Here is a 19,391-nt window from a genome sequence, read left to right on the forward strand (position 1 = left end):
ACTAAATATTTAATAACAACAAGGTAGATACTATTATTCTCATTTTGGAGATGAGGAAGGTGAGGCACAAAGAAGTTAATTTGCCCAGGCAATTTGGCCCTAGCACCCAAAGTTATACCTATTACTTTATTTTGTCTCTCACATGACAATCTTAGGAAATTTGACTTTTAAATATTTTATGGTTTAAAGAAATTAAAAGTAAGGAATCAGATCAATTGCCAAAAGACATGGAGTAAAAAGAATCATGAAGCCTTTTCAACTGGGTAGGGGGAAGTGTTTAAGCTCCTTCTCTATAAAAACTTTGTCATTTCCTAGAAAAGAGGAGGGAAAGAGAGAGAGAATGAAAAACAGGAGAAAGAAAAACAGTGTGCACAGGAGCAAGGAAGCAGGCAGGTGGGTAATAAATGAGGGGAAGGTGAGACCTGGGAGCAGCAATGAGATATAGTAAGTGTTTACCTTTTTAGAAGAAAGGTAATCAAACAAAGAGCTTCCAAAAACAACTAGAGAAGAACTTGCTCTGGAGATATTAAAAAATAACCTTAATGTAACCACCTTTTATAGCATTATATATTTATTACATACTCACCCTTGGCTCCTTTCCAACTTATGTGGCTATAACAGTCACTTAATGATAAAGAATGACTGAATCAATACCTGATATAGCATCTGTATCTTCTCCATGTAGAAGCTTCTTAAGTTTCTTACTAACCAGATCCAATAAAGTAACCGGTGTCTACATAAAAACAGATATTTTCAAATTTTTAATATGAATTTTTTTCTAGCCAGTAATCCAATATAGAAAAAAAAAAAAAACCTCAATATTTTTGACCAATGCATAGGGGAAGAGGATTGCAGATGGGGAGAGGGGGCGGGTAGCAGAAGGCCTCTGAATTATAAAGGGTATAAATACTTGAAATTCTTTTTTAGAATTCTTAAAATTCTATATTCTACTCCCACATATGTAGTATATCTGAAACTAGATTAACCAATCATTAGTGCAATGTTCTCTTATAATAATAAAAATTATTTGTACTTCCATAACAGCACTGGTCTAAATAATCTTACATTGTAATTACATGATCCATATGTAAATAGTAGCTCTAAAATACATAATAATTTCATTCTCTTAAAATGGATAAATACTCCTTTTCCAGTTTTGGTTATACAAAAGAAATCCCAGATTATAACATGTATCTGGGGGAAATAATTCCTCAGCTAATATTGTTACAGAGGGCACCCCCTAGACCTACCAATGTTGAACCTCATATCCACATAGCTCCTTCATCTTGAGCCCCAGGGTACCTTTCCATTAACTTCTATTGTCCTGAAAATTTACAAACATGAAGCCATCCCCATTAATTCATTCTGTCATTCAACAAAAATTTAGTGAATGATTTCTACGTTCCAGGACAGTTCTAGGTGATGAACAAGCAGATCTAGTCTGAACTCACAGAATTTACATTCTCATATGAGAGAAAGACAATTTCAAAAAATCAGCAAATACATAATATAGTTTCAGGTAATGATAAGTGCCATTAAGAGAGCATAAAGCAGGATAAGAAGCTAGAATGAAGAAGATGGGTAGCTATCTCAGTAAGGGAAGGCTTTTGTCTTACTGAGAGGGTATCATTTTGAGCAGAGGCCTGAAATGATGTGAAGGAGTAAGCCATAAAAATACTTGGGAGAAAATGTTCCAGACATACAGTAGACAACACAGGTAAAGCCCTGTAACAGGAAAAAGCTAGGCATGCTCAAGATCCCCTATTATAAATACCCACATCTCAATCTCCCTGAAATACTTCATTCCCTAATCTCCAGAAACCAGTCATCGGAGCCACTTCTCCCTGCTTCCTGAATCCCATACCCCCACTTCCTCCAGCCCACATCAAGTTCCTTTTCTCCTTTTGTGTCCTGCCACAATATTTGAACCAGTATGTTTCTTTATGGCACTGCTAGTTCTGACATGAGGGGAAGTAAAAAATGAAAAAATCCTTTCTAACTTCTCAACCATATGTAGGACAGAGGAGAATTCATTTACCTAGAGGAGGAAGCAGGGTGAGAAAGAAGAAAGTGGAGAGGCTAAGTGGTAAGGAAGAGGAGGGTAGAGAAAATGTTCATTCTAAATTCCTGGTTGGAATCTGGGACCCATTTCACAAGCTATAAACATGAATTTTGGTTTAGTGACTGTAGAATTAAACATTTATGTAACCTGGGCCCTAATCTCCATTTATTATATTTTTTGATGAAAAACTAGGTGCAGAATAACTAAAAACTTTTTTTTTAACATCTTTATTGGAGTATAACTGCTTTATAATGGTGTATTAGTGTCTACTGTATAACAAAGTTAATCAGCTATACGTATACATATATCACCATATCTCCTCCCTCTTGCATCTCCCTCCCACCCTCCCTATCCCACCCCTCTAGGTGATCACAAAGCACCGAGCTGATCTCCCTGTGCTATGCGGCTGCTTCCCACTAGCTTCTGTTTTACATTTGGTAGTGTATGTATGTCCATGCCACTCTCTCACTTCGTCCCAGCTTACCCTTCCCCCTCCCCATATCCTCAAGTCCATTCTCTATGTCTGTGTATTAATTCCTGTCCTGCCCCTAGGTTCTTCAGAACCTTTTTTTTTTTAAGATTCCATGTATATGTGTTAGCATAAGGTATTTGTTTTTATCTTTCTGACTTACTTCACTCTGTATGACAGGCTCTAGGTCCATCCACCTCACTACAAATAACTCAATTTCGTTTCTTTTTGTGGCTGAGTAATATTCCATTGTATATATGTGCCACATCTTCTTTAACCATTCATCTGTTGATGGACACTTAGGTTGCTTCCTTGTCCTGGCTATTGTAAATAGAGCTGCAATGAATATTGTGGTACATGACTCTTTTTGAACAAACTGTAAACAGAAAGAGTAACATTAACTTGAATCATTTTTATTAAAAAAATAGCAGAAGATTGTAAAACTGTTATTGCAATTTTTTTCACCTGTTTTTGTAATTTGTAGGCATTGGGTTCTGATGCAGTTGCCATAAAAGTGAGTAGCCATCGTAATTCTTCTCTAACGTTGGGCAACAATAATCTTAGATATAGTTGTGTTGCTTCAAGTGCTTCTGTTCTTTTCTCATTTTCTGTTACATGGGTTACAAAGAAGACAAAGCAAGGGACAAAAAAACCCCAGAGATTATAGTACGTAGCAGTCAATTAAAATGCTATGATACTGTGTTTGGTTTGCAGATTCTTTTTCACACTTGAAAGTTTTTATTAGGAAATATTTCAAACACACAGGAAATTATCTACATATTATGCCAAACACCTGCATAATTATATCCAGCATTGTCAAACAGCAATTTGTTTTTAACATGAAATTATATGGCCACCTACAAAGCTAAAAAAGAGACATGATGTGTCACTCAATTTTTATTTTGCTAAAAGGTCATCAAATTAATACAATATTTCCAGATACCTCAGTTCTTTAATCCTCTAGTACTATATCAAAATTTTTCTTAGAATGTCCCTGTGATAGAATTACCTTAGATCTAATTGCTATACTACAGTATTACATTTGATAGTACAATTTACGTGGCAGGCCAAGTGAATTGAAAAAAGACTCTATGAAGTACTTTGACATCATAGAAGAAAAATATTAAAATGTAATACTCATATAATACATAAAATCTTCTGCAACTTGTATTATTAAAAAAGATTATGCAAAAAAACTGAAGTTTAAACATCTCTTACCTAAAAGTTCAATAATTCCTGAATGAATATCAAAATACTCATCAGTTAATAAGCAATCTCTCTCTTGATTATAATATTTTACTATGACATCAAAGAGTAACTTCTTCTGTGTATTCAATCTTGTCTCTTCATTTCTGTTTTGAACTAACTGCTCACTGACAGTAACTATTAACTGGTCAGGGAAATATTCCAAGCATTCAATTGCTGAATTAAGCCAGTTATCAATCCTGGAGGTAAAAAACAAAATAAAATAAATTAATGGTTAACGTTTCCATTTAACTGCCTAAAACATTGTTTGATAAAACAATAAAATCTAGCTTATAATTAACCAAACCTAAAGAAGAAACTAGTTTTGAGAATCTTTTTAATAATTTTTGCTGGATGACTGAAGGAGTAAATGAGAGGGAATAGCTTTTCTCCTCACCAAATACCACCACACCTTTCTGTACCTTTACTTTCAAGGAATTAAAATATTTGTGGGCCACCTTTTCATTATTTGTTTCTAACTTTGTTAAATTTTGTTCAGAGGAGTTCATCTGTACTGTTGCATTGCACTGGTGTTTCCTCTCCCCTTTCCCACTCTGATCATTAGGTGCATATGGTTCTATCACTATTCGAAAATAAGATACCAAATATTTCCCCCATTAAGATGCACCGTTTATCCCACCACACACTGTTTTCCCCTTTTTTATCTCCCGACCTCAATAAGATAAGCAACTGAGGATCCTTTCACTCCTCCCTCCCTTCAGTGATGATTTTGGAAGGCCTTTAATTCCCCCTTCTCCTCCACCTTCCCCACCCCCAGGTTTTGCTGAGATAGGTTAGTATTCATTATAATTTCCCTTAATATTACGTCCTTCTTTTTTTGATATCTTATTTAGCACTTATATTTTGTACATTCTCACACAGCCTTACCATATCAACTTCGAATATGTTGTGTGTACATGTGTGTTTGTATGCATGCACATATGTGGGTACAAAATTAGGGAGAAGAGAAAATAGCGAGAGTGCACAGACCAAAGTTCATTGCCTACCAATTTTTCCTTTCCTCTTCATCTGTCTCCATCTTGGGGTTCTGGTTATTTCTTTGTAGTCAGATTAAAATCTTTCCTCAAATATTTTCCTAGGAGGGGGTTCCTGAGTGATATATTCTATGAATTCTCGGTGATCCTCAAATATCTTTCCTTCTTCCCTCCTATTCTCTTTCCCGTTCCATTTCCTTTTTTCTCCCCACCCACACCAACCCCTGTTGAATGGAACATATTGCCTAACATGTGTGACTTATTATCTTCTAGCTCCTAGTGTTGCAGATGAAAAAATTAATGACAGTTGGATTGCATTTCTCTTGCAGATAACCTACACTTTCCACTTGGAAGCTCATAAAGGCTGACTAGCTGCTGTCTGTTTCCTGCAGAGGCATCTAAAGAAATCCTGTTTCTTTGCTGGTGTCCCTATATTCTCCCTGACTCAGGGGCTGGGGAAGACTCATTTGCTAGGTCTTTCTCAGCCTGTTGAATTAGGAGCAAACATGTCATGTGCAAACAGGACAATGGTTGACGATCTAAGTGGGTTCACAGGTCTCTGATCATCAAGCTCCTTGTAGGATCTGAAGCTTTCTGGTTCTCAGGTTTGGAGTCTGATGTTCTTTTCTTGTTTGGCCCATGCGGCAGAAAGCATCATATCAGTTCTCTTTGCTGGAATCTCACCAGTACCCAAGGTCTTATACTTATGGTTCCTAGCAACTGATTTATGATAGGGCTTATTTCATTGGACTGTAATGTTTTGTTTCATGAATGTCTCCCCTACTAGACTGAGGATTCTCTTAAAGCAGGAATAAATAAACTGGTAGAAACCATGATGGTTTTTATTTTGTGGTTATAGAACGGAAATAATAGAACTTTGAAAAAACACTCAGGGCTGGTGCAGGGAAAGAATGATTGACAAATCATGACTGAACTCATATGAATGAAACCACTCAGATTTCCAATAATCTTCTCACAGGTCATAACCAGTGTCTTTCTATTTTAGATCAAATGAAAATTCACAGTGATTAATTTTTAAATCAATGATGATGTCTGCTCATACATATGAATATGTTCTCCCACCTTAAAATACCAAGGGCAAAATATGTGAAAGAACATTTTAGTTATAAATTGACAATAAAAATGGTCACTCACTCAAGTAGACATAAGCTTGGAATAACCTCTCTGTCGAGGTAAGTGTTTGAGATAACAAGATCTTCCTCTTTACTTAATTAGAGATTTTGTGTTTTAACTGGAGGCTCCAAAATATTTTCTAAGAATGGAATGTGAATCAGTTGAAGAATACGTAGCAATGTTTGTTGTTTCCAAACATGTTCCACAGCTTAGAAAGAAAAATAATATAACTATCATACTAATAAATAACATATACATATTCAACCAGTATCATAGAATTGTTCCATTTCTAGTAATACAACAGAAAAGCTAATAATATAATGGATTAATTTGTTAGGATAATTTAACTTTGCTAAATTACAATTTCTCTTTTCAAGATTGACCTTTAAATAGACATCAGGGTTATGAGCCATATTGATTTTATTTTCTGGCTATGTTAATTATAAAGTGATATTATCTAGCTTTTAAGGTGATCAATAGGTTAATTCCAGATATTAAAAAAAACTACTGGTCCTGCTTATAAATTATTTTGATGATTGGAGAGAATGAGATTACTAATTATTTATAATTTTATTCAAAGCAGAGATAATTGTAGTTAAATTGCTTTTAAATAAAAATACAGTATTAGGTTAATTTTAACTTGGGTTTCTGGTCATTTATGTTAAGGGTTAATAAAGTTTTTCGTTATCCTAATTATCAGATCATCATTAATATTTTGTTTTTCCTTTAAATGAAACAAAATTACAAAAGCAACAGCTGGGCTTCCCTGGTGGCGCAGTGGTTGAGAGTCCGCCTGCCAATGCAGGGGACGCGGGTTCGTGCCCCGGTCCGGGAGGATCCCGCGTGCCGCGGAGCGGCTGGGCCTGTGGGCCACGGCCGCTGAGCCTGCGCGTCCGGAGCCTGTGCTCCGCAGCGGGAGAGGCCGCAGCGGTGAGAGGCCCGCGTACCGCAAAAAAAAAAAAAAAAAAAAAATCAACAGCTACAGTAAATCTCTCGTGGAGCTTTACTGCCAGTAGCCTACGTATTAAATTTGGACCATAGTCATGATTTGTTTGGTTATAAAGTATTTTGAATAGAATTAACTTGTATAAATAATGGGAGATTTCAGGCTTCCCTGGTGGCGCAGTGGTTGAGAGTCCGCCTGCCGATGCAGGGGACACGGGTTCGTGCCCCGGTCCGGAAAGATCCCACATGCCGTGGAGCAGCTAAGCCCGTGAGCTAAGCCGCTGAGCCTGCGCATCCGGAGCCTGTGCTCCGCAACGGGATAGGCCACAACAGTGAGAGGCCTGCGTACCGTAAAAAAAAAGGGAGATTTCATATAAAATTCCGGGTTTCAAGCTTCTCTAAAAATATCTTAAGAGGGCTTCCCTGGTGGCGCAGTGGTTAAGAATCCACCTGCCAGTGCAGAAGACACGGGTTCGCGCCCTGGTCCGAGAAGATCCCACATGCCGTGGAGCAACTAAGCCTGTGTGCCACAACTACTGAAGCCTGTGCTCTAGAGCCTGTGAACCACAACTACTGAGCCCATGTGCCACAATTACTGAAGCCCGCGCACCTAGAGCCTGTGCTACGCAACAAGAGAAGCCACCACAATGAGAAGCCTGCACACCTAGAGCCTGTGCTCTGCACAAGGAAGAGTAGGCCCCCGTTCGCCGCAACTAGAGAAAGCCCACGCGCAGCAATGAAGACCCAACGCAGCAAAAATAAACAAATAAATAAATAAGAAAAAAAAATCTTAAAATCTCATGACACCGGGCTTCAATTAATACCTGACCAAAGTTAGCTGATATGAATTAGTGGCTACCTTATTTGCATTGGAATGTCATTTCCAGCTCACCACAAACCCCACCACTTCCTACTCTATCCCAAACAGTGAAGTTGAGTGTCAGCTACCATTTTCATGGTATTGTCCTGTTGGTTTTGTTACAGCAGAAATTAATTTCCCTATAGTTATATCTCTTCCTTAAGTGGGAAAAGGAAAAATAGCCAAGAGGGCCCTACATTTCAAGCAAAACAACAATTTTTCCTACATGTTTGAAAATGAAGTACTCACCTGCTCTCCAATCTGCCTGGCTCCTAAAGGCATCTGAGTTTACTACTTCTGAGTTATTGGCCCCAAATAAATCAAATTAGCAATCTTTTAGTAAAGACTTGAGATCGTAAGTAGCCTCTAATCAATCAGTCCACATTTGTCGATACCAACCTTTGGGCACAGCACTGAACTGTGCTGTGGATAAGGATAAGCCACATATGAAATGGATGAAGGCAAATTTTATCAAGTCACCAAGAAATATGAATAGATATATTATGAATACATCCAAAAGTGGAAAAAAGACTATTCTTAGCAATAGCATCAAGACAGAACATTCATTTACTCAACAAATATTTATTGAGACCTGTTTTGTATTAGGCACTGTTCTAGGTTCCAGGGTAACCAAAGCAGGCAAAATCCTGGCCTTAATGGAGCTTATATTCTAGTGGGGAGAGGGAGGCAGGCAATAAATAAACGAACAAACAAAAAGTGAAATATGTGGTGTGTCAGCTAATAGTAAGTTTTATGGAGAGAAATTAAGCAAAAAAGGAGATTAGACTACATTAGGGGGTTAGTATTGCAATTTTAAATAAGATGTGTGGGAATTATCATTGGGAAGATGATATTTGAGCAAAGACCTGAAGGTGAGGGAGCAGAGAAATGTGCATGTCTAGAACAAACTAGCCAAATGCAGAGCTGATAAATAGAATAGCTAGCTCTGTGTGAGGAAATTAGACTCAAGAAGGATACTGTAGCAACACATACAGTCACCACCCTCATCTTAACGGAGCACTTCATACTCAATGATCACTGTGCTGAATGACGGGGATCCAAGGGGATAGACTCTACATTTGAAAAGCATACAATCCAAGCAGCGTTTAGCATAGCCTACACACACACACACACACACACACACACACACACACACACGTGCATGCACATGCACATATACACATATATGTACATATGAGCGAATGTGTATAGACGCATAAATAAAAAGAAAATATTTATAAAATGAGGAGGCTGTCTGTGAGCCATTCATCCACTAAATGTAATCTACCAACAGCTAAGCACTGGGCCACTCAACAGGGATACAACAGTGAAAAAGGTAAGGACTGTCCCTGTCTAAGTACCTCACACTCCAGTGGGAAATAATGACAAGTAAACTTACAATTTCATTAAGTGTGTAAATGTTTTGGTGGGAGAAGTACAGTGTGTTCAGTAGGAATCAAACTTTGTCTCAGCTGAGGAAACCTTTGAACAAACATATTCTTCTGGAAGTCAGGTAAAACAGATTAATAGTGGAATTGCTCCAGCTGATATTGGCATTCTCCTGAGACCTACCCCACAGAGGTAAGGTGAGGGAGAGGTTCTGCACCTTTAGAACCCCTCACATTTCTAAAACAACGCACATATATTTCAAAAATATTAGTCATTATATTATCAGTAAGAAACACCTGTAAAAAATAAACAAATCTCAGCAAAGGTGGTTCACCTTAACTCTACTAGACTCACAAATACAAATTTGCAAAAAGCCTGCAGTCCTGGGACTGCATTGCTTTACCACTGCTAGCAGATTTTTCAACTCAATTCAAGTGAAGTTGGTTTCTCAGTTCTTTGGGAATTAAGAAATGACCTTTCTCAAAAAAAAAGAGAAACTCCATACTTTTATTTCTTGGCTGAAATGTATACAGGTGTGTTGCCAACTGCATACCTTTAACCAGCCATATTTTTCCAAATAGAAAGTGGCTTAAATTTTCTTGTTGGCCAGCTAATTATTTAATCTTATAAAACCACATAGTTTTATATCTGAGGGGGTTGTTTTTGTGCTTGAGGATCACAGAAGAATCAGATTTCAGTGGATAATAACAACAACAAAAACTCCTTTCATGCCTGATTTGTTAGAGTTTAGAGACACTTCCAAATGCACTTTCTCCAAAAAGTTTTGGTATGAAAACGTAAATTCCAAAAAAGTTAACTTTTTTTAGCTCATTAAATACAAGAACAACCAGCCAATTTTAAAGTTAATTCTCTTTTGCAAGGCTTTTTACAAAACAAAAAACAAAGAAAAAACCTACCCTAGCAGATTCAAGACTTTTGAACATAAAGAGATTTCCTATTAGTAATTTATTAGACTACTTCTCTCAAAACTATGTTTTATTAGAGAGAAAAACTAAAATAGTTTTTTGTGTTTCTCTGTTCTGAAGGCTGACATATTCAGTTGCAACAAAGAGCAGACATACCAACTAAACATAACTTCAGTTGTACCCGTTTTAGAAGTTACAACACCTTGTTGCAACAATAATGATAAAACACTGGGTAAAAGTATGGAAATCTAGGTCTGAATCTTGATGCCATTAGTTAACTGTGGAAACTTGGCAAATTATCTAACTTCTCTGAGTCTCAGTTTCCTTGTCTATAAAATAAACCATCTAAGCTAAATTAAGTCTAAAGTAAAGCAGTGGTTCCAAGACTTGGCTGATTTTTGTTTCAACATAAAATAACATAAAATTTTTAACATAAAATCTCCTTTTTTAGGGAATTCCTTGGCGGTCCAGTGGTTAGGACTCGGTGCTTTCACTGCTGTGGCCTGGGTTCAATCCCTGGTGGGGGAACTAAGATCCTGCAAGACACACAGTGTGGCCAAAAAAACCAAAAACCAAAAAACTCCTTTTTTAAAAAAGCAAAACTTAATAGTTATTGTTGTGTGACTTACTGTTTAAAATCTCTGGCTAAACACAATAGTCTTAAAACTAAAGATATTCCTGTTTTCACCTAACATCTTTTTTTTTTGCGGTACACGGGCCTCTCACTGTTGTGGCCTCTCCCGTTGCGAAGCACAGGCTCCAGACGCGCAGGCTCAGTGGCCAGGGCTCACGGGCCCAGCCGCTCCGCGGCATGTGGGATCTTCCCGGACCGGGGCACGAACCCGTGTCCCCTGCATCGGCAGGCGGACTCTCAACCACTGCACCACCAGGGAAGCCCTCACCCAACATCTTTTTGTTAAATATGTTACTCATAAGAGTATATAAAAGTATATGTATCATTTAAAGAGTTGGGGAGATAGATGCAAGAAAGGGAACAGGCCTAAAACCCTGTTTTCCTTTGTAGAAAATTACTAGATGTCCCTAAAACTGAAAAAGCATGAAGTAGCAGTATAAGCATGACATTTAGAGATGTGAGATACATTTACAACACACATGAATTACAATTTATACAAATTGTAAATGGTTGTCTCTGGAGAGGGGAAAATGGTTGAGAGGGGAAGGGTAGGGAATTATTATTTTTTTTGGTAACAAAACCTGTAGGACTATTTGAATGATTTACATTATGTGCATGTATAACAAAGATAAAAATTAAAATGTTTAAAAAAGTACATAAGAGTGCCAACTTTCCTTCCCTACCATGTCTTATTTATTTATCTTTCTGAGTCTCAGTTTCCCAAACTATAAAAAGGAAGTTTTACCCCTCACTTTACAGGGCTATTGTTAAATTACAGAGAATAAATATAAAATGCATAAGAAATTGCCTGGCCCAGAGAAAGGCCCAATAAATGAAAATTACTTTTATGAGCATCTTTACTGATCAATTATATCCATCTTTAGTTAGAAATTTCTAGAGGTACCCTATATCCTCATGGGAAAATGATGAGACAAGTTTTTCTTTTTCATTTGTAATAGGTAAAAACTGAACTTTTGTTGGCTCCTCTTCTTCAGCCTGTCCTCTAAATATTAATCTTTCTCGGAGTCTTCTTCTAATCCCTCTTCTTTTCTCACTCTGCACCCTTTCTTTGGGCACCGTGCATTTCCCTTATCACACTTATCCTAGTTATTGTTGATAACCTTTGCTCCTCCAGTGTGCAAATCATGCTTGTCTTACTTCCATCATGGTTTGACCACATGCAGTAAAGTGTGTAACCATTAATGAATTGTGTATGCAACCCTCCTAATTGCCCTGGGTATGCGGCTCTTCTTTCAACTGTTAAGTTGCCTTATAAGGACAAAACCACAAGTAGATAGATGAAGTAAATGGTAAAGAGAATTAGAGCAATAGGTAGCCTAGCTAGTTTGTTCTGAAAGGCAAAGAGTAGGGAGATGTTTGGGAGGAGCTTATACAATGGGCAAAGGATATGCTCATAAGAAGATGGTCTTGCATTATAAATAATAAGGACTGGTAATGAGTTTGCATGTTTTTTTTCCGGTAGTAAGGACTGTAGTACCTCCAGTTAATCTGATCATGGTCATTGTAAAAAAATAAACTAAATGTTATTGGATCTACATTGCCTCACCTGTCTTGTGTGATGCAATCACTATGTAGAAGGAAACTCTTACGGGGAGAGGAGTAGTGAGTCAGTACGCCAAACACACTACTTCTATTGTATTTGAAAAGTCAGTTCTTGGAGACAGTAAAAAGATCAGTGGTGGGCTTCCCTGGTGGCACAGTGGTTGAGAGTCTGCCTGCCGATGCAGGGGACATGGGTTCGTGCCCCGGTCCGGGAGGATCCCACATGCCGCGGAGCGACTGGGCCCGTGTGTCTGGAGTGCTCCGCAACAGTAGAGGCCACAACAGTGAGAGGCCTGCGTACCACAAAAAAAAAAAAAAAAAAAAGATCAGTGGTTGCCAGCGGGGTAACGGGGAGGGAAGGAGGAACAGGTGAAGTACAGAGCATTTTCAGGGCAGTGAAACTATTCTGTATGATACTATAATGGTGGATACAGTCATCATACATTTGTCAAAACCTACATAATATACACCACCAAGAGTGAACACTACTGTAAATTGTGGGCTTTGGGTGATAATGATATATCAATGTAGGTCCATGGATTATAACAAATAACCACTCCAGTGCAGGATGTTGACAGTGGGGGAGGCTGGGTATGTGTGGGGGGCAGGGGGCACATGGGAACTCTCTGTACTTTCTGTTCAATTTTTCTGTGAACCTAAAACTGTTCCAAAAAGTAAGTTCTATTTAAAAAAGTCAGCTCTTCTTACAAAGTTCGGAAAAAAGTAATGAAAACTGAAATTACCTTCTTTTGAAAGTGGAAGAACAGGTTTGTCAACTGTGATGTTTGGAGGTAAAGCCAGAGTCCCACTCATTGTATCAATAAGTTCCTCAATTCTTTCCTCACCAATCTCTTGTGCTAGAGGATTTGAAATCACTTTGCCTTCTGGTCTGTTAAGAAATAATATGTGAATTTTTCCATTACATACAGGGCCAAAATTTCAAATATGCATTTTAATTTACTTATTAAAACTTATTTATACATTTCCTATTTCCAAAAAGGATGTCAGGCAGCTTACAATAAAAGATACAAGTAATAAATGTATTAAATAACAGAATATCACGAGAAGAGGATGTTAGGATTGTAAATAAACAGAAAAAAAAAAGTTAATTCTAAGGTTATCATGGCTGCTGTGACAGAGTAGAAAATTTCTGGTCTAGTTTCGTTTCCATAATTTTGGCTTTGGCTACTTTGGCTAAGTCATGTTTCAAAAATTAGGAAGCATATAATTCATCAGAGGAGATAAAGTTTTTCCTGGTACAAATTCTGAAATATTTTTGTGATCATGTCCTCCATAACAGTTTTACACCAAATGCAGAAAAGATTAATTTTTACACGGCTATTTCTTTTATTGACTTCTGAAAAAAACAGAAAGCATAATATTCAAGGTTTGTTCAATGACGACTGTCCTGCCAGCAACTAAAAACAATATATTACAGTATCTTGGTTAACACTAACCTTAAAGATTCCTTTGCTTTTATTTCATCATTTAACCCAGTCTCAGAATCCTTTTTTCTTTTGCAAAAAACATAAGATGATTTATTCCCTAGAAACCTGTAGAGACTATTGTTTGAATCCTCAAATTCCAATTCCTTTTCATTTTTGAATAGCTTCATTTCTACTGGTTCAAATACTTTATGGTTCATTAGAAGTTGACAAAGACGAACTCCTTTAAGACGAGAGATATCATTACTGCTCAGGCACGTATTTTGCATAAGATGACTTAGTACTACATCAACAGCATCAGAACCAGTAAAACAGTCTCTGTATGTTCGTAAATGATGCCTCCTTCTTTTTATTACCACTTGAGTCTGAAGGGAGTGAATAATACCATCCCATAGCTGAGTAGCTTGAAAAGGACCAGAGCATCCTGAAAAAAAAAAATTAAACATATGTTTCTAACAAATTTAGATTACACAAAAATATGTAAGTTTTTTTTGTTTTGGCAACCTTATGCTTTTGTATGGCACATCTGCTAACAATGTCTTTCTTAAGTTTCTTCTCTTCCCATCTTGTGTAAACTATAATATGTTTACTAAGTTTGCACATGTTCGTCTGCCAATAAAATCAGAGTAAACCTAGGAACTTGCTTTACTGATATGAAATATACTACTATGTGAATTTATACATCCTAATGTTACATGCTTAATAACTAGCTAGACTTAGTCTTGAAGAATATTATTTCAGGCTACATTTAAAAGGAATGTACACACACATTGGAGTCTTGATTATTACAGAGATGTGGCTTCACCAGACTCTGCTTTTCCTTTCTTCTTTTTGCCTTTTGAACAATGACAAGCATTGCATGAAAGAAATCTACGGCAAGGAGCTGAAAAAACTGATCAATTTATCTGCCAGCTGTTCTTCTTGAAAAATAAAAGTTTGTGAGGAATAATGAAAATCTGAAAACAATGAAAATGTCCAGTGCCTGGGGAATAGTTAAGTAAATTATGGAATAGCCTTATTATAGGATATTAAGCAGCCATTAGGAAGAATGACATTTATAGCACGGAAGGATTTCATTAAGTAGTAAAAACAAAAAACCAAAGAGGTTGGGCAGAACAATTTATATACTATCATCCTAGTTATGCAAAAATGAATTCCCAACCTACATACAAATATATGTAAATAGAAAAGTCTGGAAGGATAAACCTCAAAGTAACCTTTAGGAAATAGGTGTAATGAAAGGATACTCACTTTTTAGAATACATATTTCCAGTTTTTATAACGTACATATATAATTTTTTCAATTAATTGTAGACAGTAAAATTTTAAAATTGAGATATAATTCACATTCCACAAAATTCACCCTTTTAAAGCATACAATTCAATGGTTTTTAGGTACATTCACAAAGCTGTGCAGCTATCTCTATTATCTAACTCCAGACCATTTTATCACTTCAAAAAGAAACCCATACACACATATACACTCTTGATACTATGTATAAAATAGATAACTAATGAGAGTATACTGTATAGCACAGGGAACTCTACTTAGTGCACTGTGGTGACCTAAATGGGAAGGAAATCCAAAAAAGAGGGGATATATGTATATGTATAGCTGATTCATTTTGCTGTACAGTAGAAACTAACACAACATTGGAAAGCAACTATACTTCAATAAACATTAATTAAAAAAAAAGAAACCCATAGTTAGCAATCACTGCTCATTCCCCTCTACCCCAGTAAATTTTTATTAAAAAATTTTTAATAAGGGAATACGTTGAAACATCTAGAATGTTGTTTCTAGATTTTCGTTGTTGTTAGAATCTGAGAATTTAAGCTCTTTCTTCCTCTGACTATGAATAGCTGGAAACAGGATGTCCAACTTTACATAATGGTCTGATGTTTAGGACAGAAATAAAAGCCCATCACCTTCAAATGCCTTCTGTAACAGAAGCTTTCTGTCTGTCTGTCCTTGAACTATTGGCCCGAGACACTGTGGACAGTGCATAGACAGGAGTAGGGCGTGGAGGGCGAGGAGTGGAAACGGGGAGGGTTTGAGGAGGGAGTAGGGACTGGGTTAGGGTAGGGTGGGGTGGATAAAGCTAGGAGTCTATGAGAGGAGACAGGGATATTTTCCGTCTGCCCCTCTAAGCGTCATTAAACAAGTAGGCTAGGTTAAAGAAATAGTCCTCGTGCTCAAGGACTTGCCATCTAGTACTTTTAACCCCTTGTTCTAAGTGTAGCCCGCTGACCAGCAGCAGTGGCATCATCTGGGAACTTATTAGAAACGCAGAATATCAGACCCTACTCTTGAATCCAAACTGCATTTTAACAAAGTTCCCAAATGATCTGTATGTATATTAAAGTTTGAGAAGCACCGCTTTCCAGGACGCCCCAAGGAGAGTAGCTTCTGAAAAGGTCCAGTGCCCGTCCTCAGCGGGACTGGGAGAGCAGTGGGCCGGGAAAGGGGCGGGTCCAGGAAAGGGGCGGGCCCCAGAGGCCTGAGGCGCAAAGTCCAAAGCGCCCGCTCCCCTCAGCCGTCCCCCCACTTCGCTGCACATTTGGTTAGGATCCAAAGGTGTACCTGTCCTCCTTTTCCGGCAGAAAACATCTCTAGGGCTCACGAAACTTGACACACTCCGCCCTGGGCCGGGAAACTGGCTCTGGCTGCCAAGGCTACGGAACCACGGAGTCAAAAGAACCGCCATAAACTCGTCCGCCGGGCTCCTCCCCCGGCCCGTAACCCCGCCCCCACCCCGTTCTCGGGAGGCGGAGGCCGGACACCCCGGCCCCGCCCCTTCCGAACAAGCAGGAAGTGACGTCATGCCCGGGCTGGCTGGTCTTTCGGTCTTCTTCCCCCTCCCTTACTCTTCCTCCCCAGTCCCTCCCCTCCCCTCCCCCCTCCCTCCTCCGGTTCCAGCCTTTGAGGCCGCGCGAGTGTGAGAAGCTATGGAGTAAGCCGGCGGCAGTGGCCAGGCGCCGGGGCTGAGCAGGAGCAGCCAGGAGGCGTTTGGGGGGCGGGGGAAAAGAGCCCCAGCACCGCCCCTCCCGGGGGACAAGGGGAAGAGGTGAGTGACCCCCCCACGGGCACGGAACGACCTCCTTCACCGGCAGCGCTCTCGCTTGGGCTCCTCAAGCAGCGAAAAGGAATGGGGAAGGACCCGCGCCTGGGGTAGGCCTCCCAAGGTCCCCGGGGCTGGCGACTGTTGCCAGGTGACGGGCCTGCCGGGTGCAGGCGGGGCGGCGGGGCTCTGGGCGCCCGCGCGAAGCCGGGCTGGGGGAGCGGCGAGCTCCGGGGAGAGGATCTGGGAGGCCCGAGTCTCCCGAAGAGGCCTGGAAGCGACTGGAGACCCCGGGCTGGAGCCATCTGCTGGAGGGAGAGCCCCCGGCTCCGGCTCGGGAGCTCGGGTTTCCGTGGTGGAGATCTTGGTTCCCTTTTGGGAAATTGGACACTACTCTGGGACTGGGTGAGAACAAACAGCTCCCCTCGGTTCTGAGGTCCACCTCTGATAACCTGGGTTACCATCTAGGGCCCTACCGCCCGGCGTCCTTTTCTGACAGTAGCTTTAGTTCTGGAATGGAAGGTTATTGTTCGTGAGGTGGGTGGGGCAGGTGTTTTGTTAAATACCCGCTCCGAGGCTCCTGCACTCCTGTTTTTCTAAGCGGGAGAGAAAGGATGGAAGAAGGTTGAGACCCATGAGGCTTGCAAAAACTTGGGATACGACTGAATACATACCTATGATCAGTTATGAAGGGGACCAGTATTGTCACGTCAACTCCCAAAACAGTCTTCCCGAGACTCCAGACTCAAGCGAGTTAAAAGCACTATGTCGGTAGTGACTTACAATTGTAAGTTGCAAACTAGTATTTTTGTAGATCAAAGTCAGGAATCATCTGAAAAATGAAATGAAAATCATCTGAAAAAAAATCATCATTTTTTTTTACAAATTGGATTCTATGAGTAAGAAGTTTTCTAAGTCGCATTCGCAAGCCTCTCCATTCTGGAAAATTAATATAGTTTAAGGTTAATGCTCCAAACCAACCTGTCACTAAAACCGGTCATGTTCTGGTAACAGCTTGAAAGTCAGGTGATTGAAGCTTCCTTTTGGACTTTGCAGGCCTTTTTTCGTTTGGCTTCTTATTTTTTGGTTTAAATATTAAGTTTTAAAAAGTTTTAAAATAATTTATCAGCTGAGTGTATAAATAGAATTCTTGAGACACTATTAAACTGTAGTCATAAAAGACACTTTGGGGGGACTCTAAAGGAACGGAACCTAAAGGAAGGACCTTCATTCTGTTCAGATCCACTTAACACACATGCAGAAACCTTTTGTCTCTAAGATCCATAAACACCCAATAAAATAAATAGAAGCACATTGTACTTACATACACTGGAATATTTCTGTAAAAATCAACCCCATACTTGGGAATAACTACTCATACTCACATGTTTGAAATTCATGACTTATCCCCCAAGAAAAAGAGGTCCTCTTACTGTTTGACTCAAGTGACTAGCTTCATCATGCATCCCTTTCTATAGCAGTAGAGATTTGACAACTTCCTGTCTCTCAGGCCTCATATCAGTCTCTCTTGAAGTCTCTTGATTTTGCCTCTTTGAATATCTCTTGAGTCTGTATACTCCTGGTTTTCATACTAGTACTCTAGTTCCAGCCACCATCGTTTCTCATTTGAAGTACTTATGGTCTCCTAATTAGGGTCTACCTGCATTTACTGTGGCTCCCTCTAGTTTTCCACACCAGACTGAGTGACTTTTTCAAAATGTAGATCTAATCACATTATCTCCATGTTTAAAACTCTTCACTGTTTTTAAGCTCAACTAAAATCTTTAACAGGCTGTTTAGGTCCCTCTTAAATTACCTTTGCGACCTCATCTCCACAGCACCTTCTGGCATTCTTTCCTCCTAGTCACTCTGTTCTTTCTGTTCTGCTTCAGGTATATGGCTTTTGATTATGATGCATCCTTTGCCTGGAAATGCTCTTCCTTTCCTTTTCATTCAGTTAATGCCTGCTCATCATTCAGCTCACGTCAGGGAAGACTTTCCTGATTACGATAGATTCCCCTAATTATATGTTCTCATGACACCATTGCAGAGTTGCCATGCTTATTAATACTTAATAAATTAATGAGATTTCCCTAATCTCCTGATACTGTGTAAGTGCTTAATAAATGTTTTTTAAATGAAAATTCATTGACTGCTTACGAAATGTGCCAGGAATTGTACTAAGCATTTTCTGTGTATCATCTTTAATCCTCACAACAGTCACTTGAGGAATGGGTGGCAATTCCCTCTTTAGAAAGATTGGAATTAGTGTTAGGGACGCTAGTTGGTGGTCATAGTGCTTGTATTAGAACTGGCATTTGAACCCAGGTTTTGTTGCCACTGAAGATTGTGTGCTTAATTATATAATTCACTGTGCATCAGAATCACCTGGGGAACTGCTCAAACTATAAATGCCTTGACTGCACATTTATGCATTCTGATTCCAAAGGTTTGACATAGTACATAGACATCTATATGTTTTAACAAGTTACCCAGTCATTTAGATGTTATTAGATGTTTTTAGATGTTCACCAGAGTTTGAAAATCATTGCTTTGGAGTTTGAAAACCATTGTTTTAGACAACACTTCAGTGCTTTATGAGTTTCAGTTTTCATGCATTGTACTATGCTGTGTTTCGGATTTTATATGCTCTTAAATCAAGG

At 39.0% G+C, this 19,391-nt stretch overlaps 2 protein-coding genes across 5 annotated transcripts in view; one reads left to right on the plus strand and one right to left on the minus strand.

Moving 5' to 3' along the window:
• DEPDC4 (DEP domain containing 4) lies at positions 1 to 16,491 on the minus strand. The gene is given in 7 exon segments (XM_027106009.1): positions 1 to 733; positions 2,859 to 3,139; positions 3,750 to 3,976; positions 5,927 to 6,104; positions 12,965 to 13,110; positions 13,679 to 14,090; positions 16,251 to 16,491. Coding segments are annotated over 7 exon segments (1,593 nt in total). The 3' UTR covers positions 1 to 625.
• SCYL2 (SCY1 like pseudokinase 2) overlaps positions 16,477 to 19,391 on the plus strand; it is a 59,845-nt gene continuing 56,930 nt past the window's right edge. The window contains exon 1 of one of the 4 annotated variants that reach the window (XM_027107309.1): positions 16,477 to 16,734. The gene's annotated coding sequence lies outside the window, so the exon portion shown is untranslated. Of the gene's footprint in view, positions 16,839 to 19,391 lie in introns of all 4 variants that reach the window. The other 3 variants (XM_027107311.1, XM_027107312.1, XM_027107310.1) reach the window with 3 other exon arrangements.

The sequence above is a fragment of the Aethalodelphis obliquidens genome, unplaced genomic scaffold (assembly GCF_003676395.1).
Source record: "Aethalodelphis obliquidens isolate GAN/ISIS:26980383/991018 unplaced genomic scaffold, ASM367639v1 scaffold8, whole genome shotgun sequence".
Classification (NCBI taxonomy): Eukaryota; Metazoa; Chordata; class Mammalia; order Artiodactyla; family Delphinidae; genus Aethalodelphis; species Aethalodelphis obliquidens.